The sequence below is a fragment of the Dermacentor andersoni genome, chromosome 3 (genome assembly GCF_023375885.2).
Source record: "Dermacentor andersoni chromosome 3, qqDerAnde1_hic_scaffold, whole genome shotgun sequence".
Taxonomy (NCBI): Eukaryota; Metazoa; Arthropoda; class Arachnida; order Ixodida; family Ixodidae; genus Dermacentor; species Dermacentor andersoni.
The window spans coordinates 156,554,840-156,575,313 of NC_092816.1; the positions used below are offsets into that span (position 1 = coordinate 156,554,840).

The 20,474-nt window shown below is 44.4% G+C and overlaps 1 protein-coding gene across 2 annotated transcripts in view; it reads left to right on the forward strand.

The window, feature by feature from the left end:
• The window catches only part of clu (clustered mitochondria protein homolog), a 102,817-nt gene that overhangs the window by 21,003 nt on the left and 61,340 nt on the right, over window positions 1–20,474 (forward strand). For both annotated transcript variants that reach the window (XM_050172853.3, XM_050172851.3), the window contains exons 3-10: window positions 3,699–3,870; window positions 9,929–10,072; window positions 11,016–11,128; window positions 12,331–12,400; window positions 12,585–12,669; window positions 16,245–16,323; window positions 17,333–17,483; window positions 19,811–20,039. In XM_050172853.3, the coding sequence (XP_050028810.1) occupies window positions 3,699–3,870; window positions 9,929–10,072; window positions 11,016–11,128; window positions 12,331–12,400; window positions 12,585–12,669; window positions 16,245–16,323; window positions 17,333–17,483; window positions 19,811–20,039 (1,043 nt within the window). The remainder of the gene's footprint in view (window positions 1–3,698; window positions 3,871–9,928; window positions 10,073–11,015; window positions 11,129–12,330; window positions 12,401–12,584; window positions 12,670–16,244; window positions 16,324–17,332; window positions 17,484–19,810; window positions 20,040–20,474) is intronic.

Genomic DNA, 20,474 nt, shown 5'->3' on the forward strand with positions numbered 1-20,474 from the left:
AGCATGTCAAGTTTGTATTGTGCAGTGCCTGTAAATATGCCTTATATTTCGAGGCTCATAGTGGTCCTTGAAACCCTTGAATACTCTTCAGCATGAAACCACCATTTTCAAGTCCATAAAAGCCCTTAAAACAGTCTTGAACCAGCTCGCGGGCTTGGTGAAAAAGCACAGTTCACAGATGGCATACTCTGCTATGAACATCTCAGCCAAATTTCGCAGTCGTGTGCGGCTCGTGGAGCTTTCAAGCGAAGCATGAAGTCACCTTTTTTCTCAAAGGCTGTTTTCAACAGAAGCCTGCTCCTCACTCTTTTTGGGGCGCTTTATTTCGTAATATAGCAGATTCCCACATGCGGCTGCTATTGGTCAATCAAGAAGGGTGTTTGCACTGGTTCGCTTGTTCCTACTTTCGCTGTGTATATTATTGACATAGTTTGATAATTAGGCTGAAGTAAGCTAATATCTATCAAATTTTGATAAGAATTACGCATTTCCAGAGGAAACAGACTATCTTCTGCTCACACGTGGCCAAGACCGCCAGTGTAGGAATTAAAGTTTGGTTACCCTGTGTATAGGGGTCATAGCCGTCGGGTCTCGCTGATCTTGACTAGTTTTCATTGCTTGGCTAGCGTCAAACAGCATGAAACTTAATAAGATGAGACTGCACACACACTTGCCCACTCGCTCACTCCTGGATACTCCTGGCTAGATGCCTTGGCAGACTTCGCTTCGTATTGGGCTATAGATAGCGCTTCAAAATGCGCAAGTTGGATATGGAACCGCTCTACTGTCTGTCGATCAAGCTGGTGCAGTGCAAAGCTGATTCGCACCATGTAGCATGGCCAGACATGTACATGTGAGCCTGAGTGCGCATTCAAGCCCTGTCGTGCACAAAGCAAACGCTGTGCATACGCACTGCAGTTGCATGTAGCTGCAGTCTGCCACGTAGCATAGATACCGGGGCCGCCACGACGAGTCCACTGACTGAGCGCACTGCGGCTCGCTGAGGACAGCTGCGCGTCAGTGGCGCGTTGTCAGTGCCAAAATCGGTAGCAATGGCATCTACGTGAACATCCTAAATCAAATTTGAACTGCACGCTGTGGATGTTCAACAGTTGTGGGGACGTCCCACTCTGCCGTAGACTTCACAGTGCAAGTCATTGAAGGAGCGGAAGCACCGTGAAGTGGGCGTTGATTGTGAATAACTCCACTTGTGGTGAACGTGTTGAAGTACTTTTTGCAGCAAAGTATTTCTGAAATAGTCCACTTTAATTTCAAAAGCATTTCATCATCATCAGCAGCAGCCTATTTTATGTCCTCTGCAGGACGAAGGCCTCTCCCTGCGATCTCCAATTACCCCTGTCCTGTGCCAACCGATTCCAACTAGCAGCCGCAAATTTCCTCATTTTGTTGCACTGCTAGTCTTCTGCCGTTCTCTATCTGCGCTTCCCGTCTTTTGGTACCCATTCTGTCACCCTAATGGTCCAACGGTTATCTAATCTGCGCATTACATGACCTGCCCTATGCCATTCTTTTCCTCTTTATGTCAATTAGAATATTGTCTATACCCGGTTGCTCTCTGATTCGAACCGCTCTCTTTCTGTCTCTCAAGGTTATGCCTAGCATTCTTCGTTCCATTACTCTTTGTGCGGTCCTTAACTTGTTCTCAAGCTTCTTTATCAGTCTCCAAGTCTGCCCCGTGTGTCAGCGCTGGTAAAATGCACCGATTGTATACCTTCCTTTTCAATGATAATGGTAAGCTTCCAGTCGGGAGCTGACAATGTCTGCCATATGCGATCCAACACCGTTTTCATTCCTCCATGAATTTGCTTCTCATGATCAGGGTTCCCTGTGATTAATTGACCTAGGTAAATGTACTCCTTCACAGACTCTAGAGGCTGACTGGCGATCCTGAACTCTTGTTCCTTTGCCCGATTATTCATCATTATCTTTTTCTTCTGCATATTATTCTTGAACACCACTCTTACAATCTCTCTGTTAAGGTCCTCAATCATTTTTTGTTACTCATCTGCAGTGTTACTGAATAGAACAATGTCATCGGCAAAGCAGAGGTTGCTGAGGTATTCACCGTCGATCCTTACTCCTAAGCCTTCCCAGTTTAATAGCTTGAATACTTCTTCCAAGCACGCAGCGAATAGCATTGGAGAGATTGGGACTCCTTGTCTGACTCCTTCCTTTATACGTATCTTCCTTCTTTTCTTGTGTAGAATTAAGGTGGCTATGGAATCTCTACAGATATTTTCCAAAGTATTTACGTAAGCCGTCTGTACTCCTTGATTACGCATTGTCTCTATGACTGCTGGTATCTACTGAATCAAATGCCTTTTCGTAATCTATGAAAGCCATATAGAGAGGCTGATTGTACTCTGCAAATTTCTTGATTACCTGATTGATGACATGGATGTGATGCATTGTAGAGTATCCTTTCCTGAAACCTGCCTGTTTCCTTGGTTGACTAACGTCCAGTGTTGCTGTTATTCTATTGGAGATTATCTTAGTGAATATTTTGCATAATACTGGGAGTAAGCTAATGGGCCTATAATTTTCCAATTCTTTAACGTATTTTTGTTGATTAGGATAATGTTTGCATTCTTCCAGTTTCCAAAAGTCTTCCAAAAGCATTTGCTGGCTTCAATAAAAAGTGGTTCGAAGTGCCTTTAAAGGCTAATTGCAATGAAATTTCATTTCGGCTAGCTTGGTTATAAAGGAGCAGTACCTATTACTGTTGAAACAATCTTGGGACAAAGCTGCAGAGCTGGTGATTGTCTAATTTTCTTGTTAGCAGCCTTTAAATACAACCTAAACAGATGACACGTGCACATGGTGGTTAGCAGACATGGTGCTCGTGTATTCCAGCTCATTGCCTCCAACATATTTTAGTGCACGGCAAGTGGTACTTGATCTCGCAGATGATGCCAAGGGGCCACTTGTTCAGTCATGCATCACTTCCGGCGAGCATTAATGGCTTCGTTCTTTCTTTTTTTTTTTCTTTTTCAGTTTCAATATCAAAACCATCTACTTTTGCAAGCATATTTTGGTGCATTAACTTTAATTCAGACAGAAAATCTTGCACTGGAGGTTGATCTGTATCTTTTTCTTTTCTTTTTTTTTACAGTATCTGAAACTAGGCTTTTTATGCCACTCTCAGTTTTGTTGCCATTGGTCCTAAAGTTTCACAGAGTGCTTAAAAATGCTTGAATTTTGCTTTCGGCCAAGTTTAGTAGATCTTATTTGTATGCGACTACAAGGGTTATGCAGGCAATGAGTTGAGCCAATTGAGTCTGATTAGTGTTTTCGTTGTAGGGAGACGCATTGGTTTTAGCAGCCAGTAATGTGGAAAAGGCTTAGTGAGCACATCTCTCTCTCTCTCTCTCTTTCTGTGCTTGTGCATGTGTGTGCTATAAGAAATGCTTGTTGTTTATAACATTTCATTTTCTTTCATCATGTTGGTTTAATCCTTGAAAGGTATTTGTGAGGGCCTTGCAAATGTGATTTTTGAAATCTCTATAACTTCTTTCGCAAATGCTGCTTGCTACAAGCACTGCATTTTATCATCAATGCATCATCATGTAACAAATAGTGGATATGGTGGCTGCTTCTGGCAGCACAGGGAACCTTTTCACTCGGCTCTCCTGTATTGGTGTGTACGAATTGGGGTGGCAACTGGTGTCTGTTCGCAGGTGAGCTCTATGGAGCTGGTCCAGGAGATCCACCAGCTGCTGATGGACCGAGAGGACACGTGCCACCGGACGTGCTTCAGCCTCCAGCTGGATGGTACCACGCTAGACAACTTTGCTGAGCTGAAGAACATCCAGGGCCTCACGGAGGGATCCCTCATCAAGGTTGTTGAAGGTGGGTGTCTGCATCCTGTTTGTGAGGCGTTTTGCACTTATTGTTTATTGCAGGGACCTGTGGAATGTACCAATTTGAGCAATATGAAATTAAACACCCAAATAAGGTTTCAGAGGCTGTAGTGCTCAGCAAGCAGGCACGTACCCAGGATTTTTTTTCGGGGGGGGGGCCCAACCCAAGGTAACGTTTCTATGCAAATGAGGAGGGGGGGGGGGGGGTACCTTTGCTAGTACAAATGTGAAGAACGCCCACCATTCACCATAAAAACTCGTAAACCCACAAAAAAGAAATGAAATAAGGTGTACTTTACAGGTGCGCCTGTGCGATACGCCTCTCCTTTACTTGGCAAACAAAGAACCACGCCAAATGGACTTGCGCTGGAAAGAAGTGCAGGAACAACACTGCCAAGAACAAGTAAAGAAGAGAAACTGTAAAATAAAGATTACTTTAGTAGAATAGAACTTTAAAAACAGTAGTTGGAAACAAAGGCACACGGACCGCGCGGAGTTGTGTTACTCCACCAGCCAATGACAGAAGCAAAAAAAAAAAAAATCGTCATCATGCGGCCTTTTCAACATGACGTCGTACTTGATACCTCCAGAGCATCTGCTGTTCTTCAAAAGTCTCTTCATCGGCGGAAACCATGAGGTGTGCAACAGACATGGACAAAATGTATCAAGTCTGGGCATTTCACTCTTCAAAAGTCTGCTGTGCAGTTCATTTCACTGCTGAACCCGTTTTACTCATGAAACTTCACTGCCAACTGAAGTGAAACTTCACAACAAATAGTTGTAGCGAAGCAAGCATGTTATTTCAGTTCGATAATGAATTAGGCATTCGCCATACCACTATAATAGGCGAGGAGAAAGGTATAAAATTACGCGCTAATAATTTTATTTTTGTAGTTACCGCCTTATTTGGGTAACAGAAGAGCTTTGAAGTACGAATTATTTGCAGCCTCGCGGATTGTTTTAGGCTTGTAGCGCAGCTCAGGACGAGCAAAAAAGGAAGCAGGTAGGGGTAATCAAAGGGAGCGGAAAACAGGGTGAGCGCTCACCCTGTTTTCCGCTCCTTTTGATTACCCCTACCTCCTTCCTTTTTTGCTCGTCCTGAACTGCGCTACAAACCTAAAACAGTCATGACATACCAACTCGCCCAAACTGCCACGCTTTTGAGCCTCGCGGAGGAACAGTGGCTGGCGGTTATGAGAGCGCGCGCAAGGCTTCATTGCAGACTTAAGACGAAGCTTTAGCTCGGGTGCTCCTATCTAAATACATGTAAAAGGAGAATTCGTTTTTTCTCAGCAACAACTGCACCCAATTTGACGAGATTTGTTGCATTTAAAGGAAAAACTTAAACTCTAGTGACTGTTGGTTTTGAATTTTTGCTTTATGTTGTCAATATTTATTAAAAAGTATCAAAATCGAAAATTTTCAGAAAACGAGACTATCATGTTTACAACACTGTCTTTCGGCAACGAAAAATGAAATCACAATTCTGTGAATTGCATCTAGTAGTACATTTAATGCGGACAACAGTGATATGTAACATACGAATCTAAAAAAATTTAGCAATATGGAAATACACCTTTTGCAGAACCCTTGTAAACAACGTAAAAAATTCACATAAGATGTAAAACGATATATCGAATTTGTCCGCTTTTAATGGTCTAAGCTCAGCCGTTTACAGGACCGCGACATCTGTTCGTGATGCAGAGCTATGGATTTGTAAACTTCGTGCTTCTATTTTTTCCAAACTGTCGAATATATGAAAATATTTTTAACGAAATTCAGGCACTAATTAGATATGCCGCTTCAAGCAGTCACTAGAATTTAACTGTCTCTCTCAAATGCAACAAATTTCATTAAAATCGGTCCAGGGGTTATTTCAGAAAAACGTTTTTGCGTTTTACGTGTATTTGAATAGGCCGCCTCAGAGTTGGGTCCGAGCTAAACCTTCCTCTTAAATTGTACCCCACCATAGTAGCGTTTTTTGTATTATCTCTGGAAGAAATATACAGAAATATATATTTGCAGAACAATCGCACTTCTTTTCGATCCCTCGTTTACTGCTCTGATAAGTTAGGAGCCACAACCGACTCTTATGGTTATTTGGGAAGTTACGTAACGATGCGTGGCCGCCAGTCGCGTACAACCGCGTATGGCACAGGAAGCTGCGCCTCTGCACGTATTGCGCCCACCGCGGAAGGTTAGAAAAACATCTACACAAGCACAGCAGAGAAGTGGCAACGTTAAGCGGCTCGAATGATAACTGTAGAAGCGTCATTCAGAACACGCGGAATTGTCCTCCACTTCCGGTGGCGTTTTCTCTACCTCCTTTTTAAATAAAATGATGTTGATCCATGAATATTTCCATAAACAACGGTTGCATTTGTTAATTTTAGCTTTTCCTTCCTGTTTGGCTGTTGCCTTGGCTCTCTCCCTTAGTACATCACATAATTTCTCAAGTCCTTGCGACTCTTGTTTCCAGTTGGCAATTTTGCACGAAAAGAGCTGTACCATCAGGGAAAAACCAGACGAGTTAACAGGTGACAGTCATATTAATTTGCCTATAAGTTTCAAGATTATTACAGGGATTGATTATGGATGCTATCTCGCAATATTTTATTTTCCACCTTATCTAACCCATATCACGGGTATATGGTACCGGGAATCTGTCAGCGTCGCGGCGAGCCGTCACTCGAGGAATTATTGAAACAAAAAGAAAACTTAAGCGCAATTGGCGTTTTCTCTGGCCGCCACTCGTTCCACGTGCATACGGACCAGCTGACCACGAACTGAATCCCTTTTCTGGTCCCTAGATGAGTCTACACGAAGAAGGTTGAACTTACGAAGCAACAACGATGGGCGTGACCGTTGAATAGACGGTCACAACTGAATGCATCTCGAGTTAATCGCGCGGGCACCGAATTGATGAGGAAACTGGCCATTACATCCCAGGACGACGCCGATATCTACCGCCATCCAAAAGGAGTGAAAAAGGCAGCAAAATGTTGACCGCGGAATAACTTTAAAGTCTCAACATTGATTTGGCGGCGCCGTAGGAATGTGTTTGAGAAATGGTGGCGTGGGCGTGGAGGGGGGGGGGGGGGGGGGTATGCGTCTGAATTTCGGGGGGGGCCCGGGCCCCCCCTTGGGTATGTGCCTGTCAGCAAGACTTAATGTTCAACGGTAAAGCCAGTTGCAAGCGCCAGTCCTGTTGCATGTGTTCCTTTCGTCTTTGTCTTTAGTGCATTTATATAAAAACTGTAAAAGCTAGTTGTTATGCTACTTAGTAGTCAGGTTTGAGTTCACAAATCGGGAATATGCCTTGTTTGAAAACAAATTTGGTGTTTCCTCTGATATTGCTTACGAGTGTATGAGACAAGATATGTAATTTGCAGGTACAGTAAAAGCTCGTTAATTCGAACCACAAGGGGAAGCCGCTTCAGTTCGAATTAATGAAAGTTCGAACTAATGAAAGTGAAGGAGAGCAACAGTACACTGCGATTTGGAAGCAGTAGGGCATGTCAGAAATTTGGCGTGTCAGAAAGTGATCAAGTCGAAGCTCTGGGTCCGACTGTGCCACACCACCGATGTCCACCGAAACGAACGTTAGCCGAGGCTTAACACCATCACAATGAATCGCGACGGCCGATACCTCCTAAGCTGAAAACAGAGGTGCACAACCGATGAAGACTGCCGAGACAAAAACGCTGAACATGTGAAGGTGGCGAAGGCCCCGATTCGTTGGTTCTTGATTGCAAGCGCAGCTGCGACGTACATGATTCGCTGTGTTTTAGCGCTTGCCGTGCCATCGCCGCACAACATTAGCAGCTGTACAAGATTTGCAAAGCCTCCGAGATTCGCAACGGCCAAGAAGTCTTGCAGATTGCGTAGAACGGTGAGGCGGCAGCCGCTGCTGCCTTCTGGCTGACCCCGCGTCGGTTAGATTCTTTTCCGATTTTGCCTTCTCTCGCCGTTCTCTCCGTTTTGGAGGCAATACAGCCTTGTGTGTAGGCGGTAGGCGCGTTTCTCTGGCCGTGTGCGAGGCGAGCGTAGTTCGAATTATCCATGAGGGAACCTTCTCGCGTTCGAATTAACGGACTTTTTTATACATAGACTTCTGTGGAGCTTGGCCGGAACAAATCGTACAGTTCGAATTATCCATAAATTCGAATTATTGAAGTTCGAATTAACGAGCTTTCACTGTACATATGAGGGAGGCTTGGTTGACACAGGGACAAGAGTAATTGGAGATCTTTTGTCCTCCTGCAGTAGACTTAATTGCATTGATGATAATGGGCACCACCATTCTAGGATTCCACTGGTTTTCTAATATGTCTAGCATAAACAGGACGATTTTTCGTGCAAGTGCCAAGCTTCAGGTTTTGTTTTAAGATGTTTCAGAACATTTATCCTGTACATAATGAAGCACCCTTACACTCCGGCAACCTTGCAGCGGTGATCTGTGCAGGGGTTCAGGATTTTGAAACCATCATTGTTGTAAGCTAGTTCTTGGAATTTCTCGGCTATTGCACACCATTTGCAGAGTTGCCACTCACTTTAACTGCCAGCAGGATATTCGAAATGTGCCAGCGTGAGGGTTGTGTTTTGGAGCCTTACTGACCAGGCACAAGAAGACTCATGTGCACAAAGGTAGGGAGAGAAGGTAAAAGGGAACAAGTGCAATTGCCAAATAAATGTTCTGTGCAACAAAGATATTATATAGCAGCAGGCATGTGCACTTGTTAGAGATGGACTCCAAAGATGCAAATTCAGTGTGTGTGTGTGTGTGTGTGTGCGTGCACATGAAAGATGTGTTGTAAAAATGGGCTGTATTTGTTTTAGCAGCCAAGTGCGAAGTGCTCATTCACTTTTAAATGTTTTTTTTTTTCCATGTAGTAGCCTTCCAATGATTAAAGCGTTAATTATAATACATCTAAAGAAATTCAACACTCTCATATTTTTTTCAAAGCATATTAAAGCCAGGTAATTCAAATGACCTAGACAAAGATCTTAGTCAATTCAAACATCTTCTCTTTTTTTTCCTTTTTTTTTTCTTTTTTTCGTACCGGGAAGCAGGAGCACACGGTGAAAGGGACTGATTAGAGGATTCATGAAATGGAGATTGTCTTAGCATCCCCTTGCGTATCTTGACAAACGCAACTATGATGTGGCCCTGCCGACACGCTTGTCGTATAGGCAACAAGATCATGTTTATAATCTGTTCCTGTATAACCTGTTCTAGTCTTTGCATCTGTTCGAAGCTCAATTGCGGGTGTATAAATTGTGCATCTCTGTCTGACATTTCCTTCAACCCCTTAAGATGATTGTCAAACCAAAATGTAGGACCACTGGAAATGTGGGGTAACAGGAGCCAGTTGCGTATGATGAGACATCTTTGCAGGTTTGCAAAGATGCAGTCACATGTACATCGTTCTTTTTGTATGGTTGCTAGTACGGTTTAATATGGTTAGCTACTTATCTTTCACCTCTATTATAGACCTATTTCTGTTGGCTTTAGCCGTGGGTGTAGCCGGAACCATTGTCTGCACACAGTGCAAGCTAGTGCAACTTTCCAGTGTTCTACAGTCCCCTTCCAAGCCACGCTGTTGCACTATTTCTCCACCTATCCGCATGACTGCCTCGCAAAGGAAGGTAAAAGCTTTCACTTTGCCTTCCTTTGAAAGGCCGTCAGCCATGCCAGGAGTGTCTTATCTATCCCTTTGTGCCACTCACAAAAGGGTTAATCCAGCAGCAGGTCTGCAGAAGAGCATTCTGTGTTGCACGTCGGTGGGCATTCATCCAAGAACAAATGAAGGAACGGCATAAAAAAAAACACTTGCTGGTGAATTTTTTTATTGCCGTCTAAAGGACCTCGGTGAATGCAGACTATCTGCTGTAGGCATCGTTGCATTAAATTTTTTGATAGACAAGAAGGGGGAAAATGTATGGGAGCAGCGTGAAAGTGTGCGTGGAAGATGGAGTGTAGTTACTTTGCTGGAGCTGGAGTTGGCACCGTCCAATGAAGTGGAATCTGGATTGGTCCCGTGCAGAGCCGTACACGGTGCGGGAGGCACGCATCCACGTGCGCCATGTGCGAGATCTGCTCAAGTCTCTGGATCCCGGTGATGCCTACAATGGCCTGGACTGCAGCTCCCTGGCCTTCCTCAATGTTGTCACACAGGGGGACATCCTCGGTAAGGACAAACCTTATATATATATATATATGTATGTATGTGTGTATGTATGTATGTGTGTATGTATGTATGTATGTGTGTATGTATGTATGTATGTATGTGTGTATATGTATATATATATATATGTATTGTGAGCGCAACACATGCCCGACTTTCAACTTCATCTGTATGTATCATCACCAGCTGCACATCTTGATCCTCGTGGTGCCAGTACAAGCTCGGCTGGGATAAAGCAGTTTCTTAGATAGAAGAGACTAAGACTTTGCCTTGGTTGCTGAGGGGAACATGCGGAGCCCTATGGCGTAATACAATGTTGCGGAGAAAGAAATCAGCGACTTCGGCAGCAGTCCCCGATGGTAGAGGGGCTGTCTTTGCGTAGCGTGTTAGATGGTCTACGGCCGTCACAATATACGTATATGTACTGCAACTTCCTTCTCTTTTCTTTTTTTCATTCTTTATTATGTATTTAGTATTTCAAAGTCTGTGAAATAGGAAGCTATGCATAGTATTTAAAACTTGGAGAGAGAGAACTGCTTCTTCAAAATGATCTTTTCCCACTTCGATTCGCTGCCGTGGCTCAGCGACTATGGCATGTTGCTGTAGTGCCCGAGGTTGCTGGTTTGGTTCCCGGCTTCAGCGTCCAGATTCCTACGAGGGCAGAATGTGAAGAACGCTTGCATACTTCAGTTTATGTGCTTTTTAAAAAACGCGAGGTAATTGACATTATTCGGGGGATGCCCACTATGTCCCTCGGCGCCCGGGTATGGTTTTGGCATGTTACACCCCATAATTTAATTAAATTTTCTGTGTCACGCTGGGAAGCTGCAGTTAAGGTTGGAACCTTTTGGTGCCTTTCCTTTCAATCATCTTTCAATTATCTTCCAAGTATCATTTTTTGCGTGTGCTGTTCATGTCGTGCTGCAACATGTTCCGTGCTCTGCAGAGAAGAAGAGCCGAGGGGAATCTGTCGACTGCACGCCACCAGACTACATCATCCCAGGCTGCAAAGAAAACCCACCGCTCGTGCCTCTGCTGCCACAGGCCAAGGACCAGAAGGTGGGGGGGATTAAGTGAGAGAGTATGGTGTTTGAACACGGGCAGAGAGTTAGATACTCGCCAGTGGCTGCAGCATTCTACTTAGTGCTGCAAAACTATTGATAGTACTATGAATAATATACATATCTTAGTCGTAACCGAACTATCGATAGTACAAGAAATATTGGTAGTAGTACCATCGATAGCGCACTATCAATAGTACTATCGATAGTGCGCAATCGATAATGTAAAATCTTGTGTTGTACCCCACGTAAACACTGGCAAAATTTCCTTGTTCCTGGTTGCATGAACTGTGTGTTACTGATGGTCAGTTATTGCAACATTTCTGGTAATATTGCTAGCCAAGAATTGCAAACCTATTAATCGCACTCTCAATAGCTAACTATTGCAATGCTATCGATAGCACTGTCTATACTTCTTCTTTAACTAGTTCGATAGTGAAATGTCAAAATACTACCGATAGTGCTATCTGTAGTAATGCAATTGATTGTCTTTTTTTTATACTATTGATACTTTTTGCACCAGTAATTCTACCACAAAGCATGAAGTTTTGTGTGCGACTCCCAATGGTGGGGGCAAAATGCGAAACTGCTTGTGTACTGGGGCGCTCCTCAAAGAACCCCACCCTTATGATCGATTCAGAGTTCTCCACTGCACCATCTCTCGTATTTTTGGGATGTTAAATAATTCAATTATACGGGCATTTCTCTGCTCCCATCCTTCTACCGGCATTCTCAGGGGGGTTTCCCCTATCTGTTTTTCACAAGGTTTCTGCATGGTTAGCACTCCTGTCATTTGTCCCTCATGTTTCCATCAATGTTGCACTGTTTGTTGCTGCATTTCAGCTTGTATGCTCACTGCACACCATGAAATATCTGCACTGTTGGGAACCACAGTATGTGTACGTTTCATCCTGTACATTGTGGTTGCCTTTCATTGAAAGACTTTCAGTCTTTGCACTTGCGGCCTCCAGCTTCAAAACCTTTAGTGTCCCTTGAATGCACTGTTTTCATGCTAGCTGCACTGGTTTTCTGCGTAGATTAACTGTGATAAGTGTGGTTGATAGGATGACATTGCTATGCTCATCATGAAGCTATACCTTGTTCGTTAGCAAACTGCTTTCTTGTCAAGACTTCCTGAGCAACTGACGGTGAGGGCGGTGAAAGGCGTCTCTAAAATCTGCCCCTTGCTGCTGTTTGCAGAGTTATCAAGCCCTGAAAGTGTTGACCACCAGTGGTTGGAACCCCCCACCTGGGCCGAGAAAACTGCACGGTAAATTATTACTTGAGGTGTACATGCCAACTTGAGGTGTAGCTGTTGTGTACTTTAAACTGTGGGATTTTATTTTACTCTGCACTTTTTGCACGAGGCAAAGCGAGTGTTGCCTTCTTTGTTGAATTGCGTGCTGCTGTGCCACCTGATGAACAACAATGCTTGTTGTTCTTGCCTTGTGCAGGGGACCTGATGTACTTGTATGTCGTGACGCTGGAAGATAAGAGGTACCACATCACAGCATCTACAAGAGGCTTCTATGTCAACGAGTAAGTTTATATGCGCCGGTATAGTTATGCATTGTACTATATTTACTGTACTTTGCAAGACAATGCGGTTTCCTGTTTAGGCTGTTACTTAAGTGGCTGCAGGTTGAGACAGCTGTTCAACAAAAGTGTGCACTTACATATTGTTGACTGCACACTTCACTTACTCAGTGTGCAGATTTTACTGTGTTGGAGAAAACCGTAGCACAGTGATACAGAGACACAAAATACCAATGACGACGACTGTTGACGAGTAATGTAATCGGTTAATTGTGTTTGTACAATGCAGTTATCACTGCAAGACTTCCATAACTCTCCTCCTTGCGAAAGCTATTTTTTCATAAATATGCATAGAGAATGCTCTCGCAATATTACGAGAACCTTTTTCACTTGTTTTAACCAGTTTTAATTATTCTGCACATAAACTTGTCACTGATTTCGACTGGGGCCAAATGCGAAAGCACCCGTGTGCTTAGATTGAGGTGTGCATTAAAGGACCCCAGGTGGTCCAAATTATTCCAGAGTCGTCCTCTACAGCGTGCCTCACAATCAGATTGTAGTTTTGGCACGTCAAACCCCATATTCTTCTTTTTTTTTTTTCTACTTGTCACTGCTGACAAAAATACACTAGGTTTCTGTCAGTGGTTGAGTCATATGGCTTCCAGTCGTGGTAAGCCTATCTATCATGCACATTTCTTACCTTGTTGAAGTGTTAACAGTTAGTGCTCGTGTTCGTGTATCAGCACTATCCAGGCAATTATAGCAGTTTTCACTGTGCTTTAAAGTTTATAGTCTCACTTTACATAATATAATTTGCATATGACTAGAGGTGTGTTCGCTATCACTGCTGCAAGGTAGCAGGTGGCGCCCTCTGTGTTCTGTGTACATTATAAACTGAAATATAGGTCGAGTGAGAATATGTTGTCCCTTTACCTTGATGTAAAAAAAAAAAGAAATACAAAACAACAATAATATCGCGAAAATGTGTTTGTCACCGGTAGTGAGCGTGCACAAAGCTCCTACACCGCATGTGTGTCCTCAAGCAGGACGATGGGCAACATTTAGCCTGCTTTTTTCTAAAAGAGATATCTCTGCTTATACAGTTATGCGTTCATATAACAAAGTCGATAAAATGTGCGATTGTCTGTTATATAACAAAATTTATTATATTAAAATTTGACGTTTTTGCTAATAAATACAGACACCGATGTATTTTCCTTAGATGAAAGGGGCCGCAAAATTTTCCAACTTATTAAGCAAATGGAAAAAGCAATTTTGAATAAGAAAAAATTCATGTTGTTAAATTTGAGAGCCTGGAACGAAAGAAACGGTTGCATGATGTGTGGACGGTATCTTCACATCAGTGGTACGAAAAAAGCCAGCCACACTTTCCCATGCACTCCGCCTCCACAGCTTATAGTGTCGCTGCAGTGGGATGACACTATCACGGAAAGTGCCAGCAGCGGGGAGCGAATGCTTCGTCTGTCTCTTGCCTCAACCCGTTTCTCAAATTCGAGGTTATGCAGCCTCTAGTACTAAACATGTGAGAAGACAGCGCACATGATGCAATGCCATCTCGGCACACCCACTTATTGCACAAGCAGCAGATTACCTCTAAAACGGGGCGTGCGGGCAGCATATGTGCTTAACTGCTCTGACAGCCATATGCCACCATGGCCGCGCTGGAAAAGGAGACGCGCGCCAATCTGCCCCCCACTCCCTGTCCCCCCCCTCCCCCTTGTGCACACTTGATCGCATTGCCACGAGCAAGTTCCCTTTCCCCCCTCTTCCTTCGCTCGCACAGGAATACCATGCTCATCAAGCCACCATCCTTGGCTCATCCTCACATGATTTCCATGATTTTACTCGCACCCAAAGCATACAGGGTGTGGGTTGCAATAGGATCTCGTTGCACTTGGGCTCTATACGAAACTCAAGGTTGCTCCACGTAGACTGTTGCTCTCAGCCCACTTGCTCTCGGCCCACGCGCATGCGATCTGAGAGGTATGTTTGCAAGCAGCCACTTGTAATTCAACTGTTTGACCACCTGTGACCAGGGAACTATCCATTTATTGTCTTGGTATGCCTTCGCGACGGCATTGAAATTTCGTTATACAGTATTGAGGTTCTAAATACATGATGTTCTATGGGAAAGACGTTTTAGAAAGTTAAATACTTCGTTAGATCGAGAATTTTTGTTATATAGAGGTTTATCTGTGTTCTGTTCTTTACTGCGTACAGTTAAAGCTCGATATAATGAAGTTGGTAAAATCAGCAATTTGCTTTGTTATATCGAAATTTCGTTGTTTTGAATTCAATCTTTTATGCAAATAAGTACAGTCGCCGAAGCATTTTTCTTACACTGAACGGGGCTGTAGAATTTCCTGAATTATCAGGCAATCGAAAAAAGCAAGTTTGAGTGAGAAACCAATTCATTTTGATGAATTTGGGAGTTGGTGACAAATGATACGGTTTCATGCCACATACATCGACAATACGTTCACTGCGGTATGAATTAAGCAAAGCCAGCCACACGTTCGCGTGCACTTCGCCCCCGCGGCTAATAGCATCGCTCGCACTGGGACAGCGCTATCGAGAAAAGCGCCAGCAGCCGGCAGCAAATTCTTCGTCTGCCTCTCGCTCCAACGGATCACCGAAACACGAGGTTACGTAACCTTTTATACTAAACGTGCGATAAGACGGCTTGCATGGTGCCACACCATCTCGGCACGCCCACTCTTTGCACACGCAGTGGATTACCTGTAAAGCAAAGGTGCACGGCTGTGTATGCGCTCGGCCATGCTTGCAGCCATGCACAGTCACAGCCGAGATGTGTGCCAACTTACCCCACACTCTGCCTCCCGCCCGCCCCCCTGCGCGCGCTTGATCATATTACAGCGAGCGAGCTCCCCTCCCGCTCTTTCCCTTTGCTCACTCAGGAAAGCATCATTCGTGAAGCCACCATCTTTCTTGTCTCACCCTCACACTTGGACTTTATACGTAACGTGATGCAGTTCCACTTCGGCGGTCACTCTTGTCGCGCAGCACACGTTTGAGAGGTTCATTTGCAAGCAGCCGCTTGTAATTCAATCATTCGACCATCTGCGTCTACAGAAGTTTCCATTTATTGTCTCGGCATTCCTTTGCGGTGGGAGCCAAGTTTGTTATATTGAAATCGCATACAAACTCACTTCGTCATAGTGAGCTTCTAAATACATGGTGTGCTATGAACAATAAGTTACGAAAAGTTAAGTACTTTGTTATATTGAGAATTTCGTTATACTGAAGTTCTGTATATCGAGGTTTAACTGCGTGCCTTGTTGGAGGGTAAAGGGGGTTGATTTCCAGCAGTCGCTGTGGTTGTGCCGAAGTTGTCTCTGTGTGCTTGAGCAGGCCAAGCCTCCACATGCCGGGCCCGCACAGGTAGCCTGAAAGGAAGCAGTGCTCAACAGCCTGATTTCAGTTTTGTGCGTTTGATTATTAGTGAGTCAGTGCCTTCATTTTAGTGTATGCTTTCTGTGCATTTGCTGCTGAAACTTTAGAAGCCATGTGATAAACCACTCTTCTTTCTGCTTTAGGTCCACAGAGGAAGAGTTCAACCCACGGCCATGTTCACCCAAGCATGTTTACCACTCTCTCGTTGACCTGCTTAGTCAGGTAAGGGACAGGTCACATGGTTCAGCTCTGTCTTGGTAAATCGGCATCAAAGGAATTAAGTTAGGTCAGATTAACAGAAAATGCCTTCTGTGTATTGTACAACACGGTTATAACATGTCACTGGAGGTGCAAATATCTGCATTTGAAACAGAATTCTGTCACCAAAACACTTTTCAAATCTCTGCACACTTGCACAACATGTAGACCAAGCAGTCGCGTGTATTCTTACAACCGAATTCTTTTAGGTCTTTTAAATTTGCGAATTTTGAAAGCTTAATCTGTGGGGACTGGCCTTTACAGACGATGCTCACATGAGGCGGATAAAATAACTGAAAAAATTTCAAAAGAAAGAAAGCGCTTACTTTTTTAAATGCCGAAGAATCGCACTGTGCATGCGTTCAGTGCGGAGTTTAGCGCACGGTGCGTGCTGCTGACAAGCAGCCGCAGCAGAGCGTTGCCCCTCGAAACACGACGGCACGTGCAGGCAAATTTTGGAGGCCGGGAGCAGAGGCGCAGTGGTTTCTCAATGGCCTAAAGAACCCCCATGGGTCTGAAACTTCTGCTAAGCTTTCGCAGAATGCCTTGTAGCACGTGACTTATCCAGCATGCTGCCACCATGGCAGAAGTGATGTGCACGTACATGCGTGTGTACGTGTGTGTTTGCAGGTTTTTGTTTCTTCACTCTGCGTATCCCCCTCCTCTGCATTGCACTTGTCGCTCTCTCCCCTCCAATGCCAGCACACTCTGCTCAGTGATGATGCAGGATTTTCTGCCAGCCGCGTAATGACTGGTCTTTCGTCTCGCTGTAAACCTCCTTGTGTCCGACCCTGCACTACAGGTAGTGACATTGTGAAGTGGTTTGGGCTGTATGTGGGTCAGCCTTACTGTGACCAGAGTACAGATGAACCAGAATGGACACAAAAGTGAAAGACGGGTAACAACGGCCCGCGGTTACAGTAAAACAAGTTCAGGGCCGCAGGAATCACGGCACCATCTTTGAACCTCGCAGGTGAGCAGCTCCTTCAAGCGCAACTTTGCCCTCATCCAGAAGAAGCGGACCCAGCGGCACCCCTTCGAGCGGGTGGCCACGCCCTACCAGGTCTACTCGTGGCTGGCACCCACGTCCGAGCACAGCATTGATGCCATTCGTGCAGAGGACGGTGAGACTGCAGCTTCTGTCTGTTGGCAGATGTGTGAAGGCTGCTCAGTTTAGTTCGGAAAGTATACCTAACGGGCCCCGTATTAGAACAGGGCCTTCAAAAATTTGCATGGGGTTCTAAAGAGCTTCATGCTTGCTGTAATTCACTCTTAAACAAAATTACACCCTTTGGGTTATATCTTGCCACACAACAATAATCGTCATCTGTCTTGTCCACATTTCCTTTCTTTAACTCTGCGAGCTCGATACTTCCAGCTCACGAATGGCATGTGTGTTATCAGTATGACAGAACATTCTCGACAGGAAAGTAGCAAGCGCCGAGTTTTAAAGAAAAGAAACGTAAGCAAGACAGATGACGATTATTGTTGTATGGCAAATATACACCCTTCAGGGTGTACATTTGTTTAAGAGTGTTGGTATACGCCGGAAGGGCGACATTTCGAGTTGGGAGCTGCGGTTATGCTTTACATGTGGTTGTAGCCGAGAAGTGAACCTATGACAGAATGTAAAGTAAAAGTAATGTTGTGCTTGCATTGCCGCTTCAAGTAATACTGTAGTTATAAGTAAATGAGAATATTAGCTGGCTCAAAATGTTTGGCACTTCTGGTGCGCATTCATTTCGACCCACTTTATTGGTGGTATTATAGTGTTCCAATTTTTGGCCGTGGCATGTTTTACGATAGTGGCCACTGGTCAGAGCAAGTTTCCTGGTTTCTGATGCCCGGGTATCAGTAGCATAAATTGAAGTGCAAACAAAGCACATGGTCTAGAGCATATCCTTTGAGAGATTACATGTAAGAGCAGTGTTGTGTGTTTGGTATAGACAAGACATTAGACATTCAGTGGTGTGCAGAGAGAGAGAGAAATAACTTTGGTCTATATGTATTACACCACTAACAAGGATGAAAGTTGGCCAAGGTGGCTGTGTTGATGTTAAAAGTTGACCAAGTCGACTTGTATTGATTCAGCCCTGATGGGACTGACAAAATTGATCAAATTATCCGGTGGCTTGAATTAAACAAGGTGCAGAAAAAAAAAGCTCCAATACGTGCCCCAGGTTCATTTGCCACTGTTTTCCCGATTCTAACATTCCCTCCAAATTGCGCTCCCACTTTTTCTTTGTCCGAAATAGAAAACCAACATAGAAATGACATGAAAGCTCCTGAACAAAATGGAATTATGACATGCATCTGACTTTTAGCTAGAAAAATACAAGTGTTGCACAAGGTGGCCAGTTTTCTAAAGCCAACTTCACCGCACGGTTTTTTAAAGTCTGCTTCGCCGCAATACATATGTCTTATGCGGTAAAGCATACACACACTGTAAAGGCGGTTTTGGTTTCGTATCTGATTCCATCGCACAAGCAATCTTCAGCCAATTTCGTGTAAAAAAGAAAAGAAAAAAGAAAGCGCACATTCGAATTCAGTAAATGCTGTAATCGGACATTGTGAGCTCTGGGTATTGCTCAAAAATATTCCTCAGGCAAGTCGAAAATAATTGTTTTCGACGACAGATGACGTGTGTTCAACGCATTCACACTTCTCCAAGCTCCGCTGAGACTGATGCTGCCACTAAGGCAGTCACTATTGGAGTCGGGTCAACCATAGAGGTCAGGCTCGTGCCTGCTGGCTGGTAAAGTTTGAATTATCTGGCGAGGACCAATTTTAGGATAAAAATAATGAAAGTTTGGGCCCATAGAGATGCATGGGTGCCAGCCGGAATGTTCGGTTGGGGTTGTATAAGCCAAATAATTGAATGAAATGGAGTCAAATGAACGAAAGTCTGCTGTACTAGTGATTAAGCCCCTTCAGTACAGACTCTCGCTCATCCTCCCCTTAATTTTGTCAATTTGCGCTAAGTGGCCATAGTTTCTGTGGTCTGTAGAACAGTCTCGCTAGGTGCTCACATCACTGCCAGTACAATTGGCCATGTACAGTTGATAATCGGTACATAGCACACGCGCAACCTGTGGACCTTATTTTTCTTGTTGTTCGCCCGGGTTGCCACTCGGCATATTGTAGTTGAATTAACGCATGCAGGCCTTCATAAAGGACCTGCATTAGTTGCTTGTGAAACTTAACCGCTTGTAGCCTGTGGGCAGGTTCATCCATATCCTGGCATCTCTGAGCCCCTTCTCTTGTGTTGCCTTTGTTTCTGGACAGATGGCAAGCATCCATTGTAGACATTGGGGCAGAGCACTATGCAGACGTCTAGGACAAAAATGAAAGACTGCGTTCTAGTTTGTTTAGTCTTATTCGCACATTTCCATTCGTGCTGATGACATTTGTGGCTTGCTCTCTCACCGTCGCACGTGGCTTGCCCCCTCAGCGTTCTCGTTCAAGCTGGGCTACGAGGAGCACATCCCGGGCCAGACGCGCGACTGGAACGACGAGCTGCAGACAACGCGCGAGCTGCCCCGCAAGACCCTGCCCGAGCGGCTGCTGCGCGAGCGTGCTGTCTTCAAGGTGCACAGCGACTTCGTGGCTGCTGCTACGCGGGGTGCCGTCGCCGTGGTCGACGGCAACGTCATGGCCATCAATCCTGGAGAGGAGACAAAGTGAGTGTGCTTCACAGTTCAGTGTACAGTACAGTATAAAGTGAAAAATTTGCAGTTCTGCTTATTTAGCTGGTCAGGACTTTGGATGTGTCATTCCAATATGAAAAGTACATCATTTGCATTGTTTACTTGGTGTTTTCACTCAGAAGTGTTGCTGAGCAAACCTTGCTCTGAGAATGAGGCTTGCTTTCAATGCAGTCCTAAAGTTTAGATGCTATTTTTTCAGCATGCGAGGGTAAACATAAACTGCAAATTAATAACACGAATTGACACTCGTACTCCTATCGTGTAATTATCTGGTGAGAGCATGCAATTACTTTCTAGCAAGCATAGCAAAAGGAGCTGTAATTTGGGCAAGCAGGACTTGTTGCGTGATACAGTAAAACACACTTTAATTTGGATTTCGTGGCACTGGAAGAAATAGTTAAATTACTG